The sequence below is a fragment of the Aplysia californica genome, unplaced genomic scaffold (assembly GCF_000002075.1).
Source record: "Aplysia californica isolate F4 #8 unplaced genomic scaffold, AplCal3.0 scaffold00023, whole genome shotgun sequence".
NCBI classification, from domain to species: domain Eukaryota; kingdom Metazoa; phylum Mollusca; class Gastropoda; order Aplysiida; family Aplysiidae; genus Aplysia; species Aplysia californica.
Genome location: NW_004797293.1, coordinates 1,343,026 through 1,346,169, shown reverse-complemented (window position 1 = coordinate 1,346,169; position 3,144 = coordinate 1,343,026). Strand labels below are relative to the sequence as shown.

Here is a 3,144-nt window from a genome sequence, read left to right as displayed (position 1 = left end):
ATATATATATATCCCCGAACGAGAGAGTGGGTGAGTGTGAGTAAGTGAGTGAGTAAGTGAGTGGATGAGTGAGTGAATGATTGAATGAAAGAGTAAGTAAATGTGAAAGTGAAATGGTGGGTGAGTGAGTGAGTGAGTGAGTGGGCGATAGAGTGAGTGAGTGAGTGAGTCAGTCAGTTAGTCAATCTGTCAGTCAATCAGTCAGGTGAATCCGCTAATAACCAAGACTACTTTTTTGATTGATATCATTTTTTTTCGTTTCGTTTATTTGCTTTTTTGGAGGGGGTGTGGTAACGCAATGCAGTTTTCTCATAGCAAATTGTTTTGCAAAGCACAAGCCTATAATACGAACTCGCGCATAACACGGGAAGAACATGACTCCAAGATTGGCCCCTTCTTAGTAGATACCCATATAAAACGGAGTAAATTTCTGGGGGGGGGGAGGTGGGTTGTTTTCTTTTTTTTTTTATTTACTCCGTTTTATATGGGTAAATTTCTGACTTACTACAAAATTTGCTGGGGAGATGTGGGGTGGGTTGGTAAAATCCAATAGGCCTACTAATCGGACTCAAACATTATAATGTGTTACTTTATGAATTTTTGGTTGTTGTATTGAGACTGCAGAAATCCTCTCGACTAAGTCTTTCTCAAGATTCTCGGGCGTATACGTTCCCCTTGCTTTCTTTTTCTTTTTGCATATTTTGGAAAATCCTATGCAGCACTCCATGTACATCACCTTTGTTGAGCAAGGTGGCTACTGTAAGTTGCGCGTGTCTGAGGATTGAAATTTGGACGTCATTTTGTGTTGCAGTTTTTGTTTTTTAAATTGTTATTCCCTCGTATAATAGGAGAATATAATAACATTGTTATACTACTGTAGTCTTTAAAGCCCTGTCTGTTCACGTTTAGCTTCTTGTATCCATTCCTCATCCCGATAATAAATATACGTAATGACAATAACAGGCATAACATCTTGGTTGAAGTAAATCATATTTTTTTATATATATTTAAATAGATTTTCAGGGACTTGAGAGCGACTTTAGATAAGATGTCTCAATTGGAATTCATTTTTTTCTTCGAACAGAAGGAGCAAGGGGGGCTGGGATAAGGTATTGCATTTTGTAATGTTGAGCTCCAGGAGTTCTATGCATGATTCCCCAGCAATGACACATTTGCTTAATTCTCAGTGTTTTTACTTTCGGCGACCCTACACATTCTATTCATTAGTACCAGCGTTTGCGGTTTAGCGGTTAGGCGATTTGTTTTCGTACACAGAAGACCATGAAATGATAGTAATAGTCAGTTCTGTTTTTAAATTGGTAAGATGAATATTTTGAGAGATGTTCTGTTGGTTAACGTTATCGTTTTACTGTAAAGTGCTCATAGGCTGATATTATAATCGGGTTGAGAGCTATATAAATGCCATATGATGTTATTACTATTATTCAATATAGATTAAGGTGATGTTTGGCTTCTGCTATGATCGTTATGTCTATGATTGATAGTTGTGTCCAGTTGAAGATGTGTACAGCTTGAGGTTTTCTCTCTTCGCTTCAGCATTGCTGATTCATGAAGCCTCATAATATTATTGGTCTGCTGTTCAAATGTTATCAGCACCAATCTTTAAAAAAGCGTTTAAAATATCAGATGTTTAATCTGTGGTATTGGTTTCATAATGATTAATATGTTCAATGAATGTTTTGTTGAAATTCAAATTCGAAATGTTGATAGAAAAAAAATAAGGGAAATATTTATAATGTAGGTGCAAGTGTTGAAAGAATGAAACAGTTTTTCGTCTCCCATGAAAAAGTATGCTTTACTGGACCTAGTGGTTAGGCTCTTGGACTCGTAACCGTAAGGTCGTGGGTTCGAATCCCGTCTGGGACTCGAAGTTGTGTCCTTGGGAAAGACACTTTACACAAATTTTCCTCACATCACCCATGTGATAATAGGTACCCAGCTATAGACAGCGAAATATTTTCTCAGTTTGTTAGTGTTTGAGGGCTTAATCAGCTGCTTGCACTGTATGCTTCCCGGGAAGCTGAGAATATCTCTGGATGCTCTATAATCTGCTAGGGAAATAATATAGTGTGTAAAAGGCATATAGATTGCTGTAGAGCGGGGATTGCGCTATACAAGTGCTATTTATTATCTTATCAATTCATTATCTATTAAGTTTTATCATAATTATAATTAAGTTATAATTTATTTCTACGGTCTGTGATTGCTGCTTTTCAACTACATCTGTCAGAAGCGTATAAACCCTTCCATGTTAAAGTCCTTCAGAGACATCTTCAGGGTGTCTAGGTGGTGCCACTGTGTGCTTTCTAAGGACAGCCTCAAATAGAATGCTGCCTTTAGAGTTCTGATTCCATGCATTTTAAAAATTGATTTTAAAGGCTATTCTCGGCCCGTACGCCCACATATGATAAAATATTGATAAAGTAATATGACCTTGTGAATACGAACGTGGGTGCAACACATTAGAGAAGCAGAGAGAGAGAGAGGGGGGAGAGAGAGAGAGAGAGAGAGAGAGAGAGAGAGAGAGAGAGAGAGAGAGAGAGAGAGAGAGGAGAGAGAGAAGTAAGAAAGGGATAGAGAGAGGGTGAATTTTAGAGAGATAGATGGAGAGAGAGCTGGAGGTATGGTGTCGTCTCTTTGTCTTTGCCTTGTTTTACTAAAAGTTTTCTAAAGAGTTCATTTAAACAGCTGTAATTCTATTCAACAGCAACTTCAAATTAACCAAAGTAACAATGCGCTTTTAATAATGCTACATGTTACGAAAACATCAAGTAGCGCAGAGTTAACCTACTGCGAACGCGCATTTTGCGTGTATGAAGATGGGTTGCTTTGGGGTTCTTTTAAAAAAGGCAAAACTTTCTTAATTATACAGATAGTTCAGTTATATTTGAAGCTTTAATAGGCGGACAACAATATTATACATGCTATCAAAATGCAAATTCGTGTCTCTGGTTTGTGTATAATAGTTCGAAAGATGCAGCATGATTGTCTTTGGTTTGTTGCTGATCGGTCGTATATGTCCGCTAGGTCGACACAGAGTTAAAGACATACATCATTATACATTAAGTGACTCAGATTTTTATTGTTTTGGTTCCGAGACGGATGGGGTGGGGTGTGATGGGG

The 3,144-nt window shown here is 37.7% G+C and overlaps 1 protein-coding gene across 1 annotated transcript in view; it reads right to left on the bottom strand.

Moving 5' to 3' along the window:
• Nucleotides 1-2,247: 2,247 nt before the first annotated feature.
• LOC101845746 (low-density lipoprotein receptor-related protein 4) overlaps nucleotides 2,248-3,144 on the bottom strand; it is a 23,399-nt gene continuing 22,502 nt past the window's right edge. Inside the window, exon 16 of the mRNA XM_035972608.1 lies at nucleotides 2,248-2,327. Coding sequence (XP_035828501.1) covers nucleotides 2,248-2,327 — 80 coding nt within the window. The remainder of the gene's footprint in view (nucleotides 2,328-3,144) is intronic.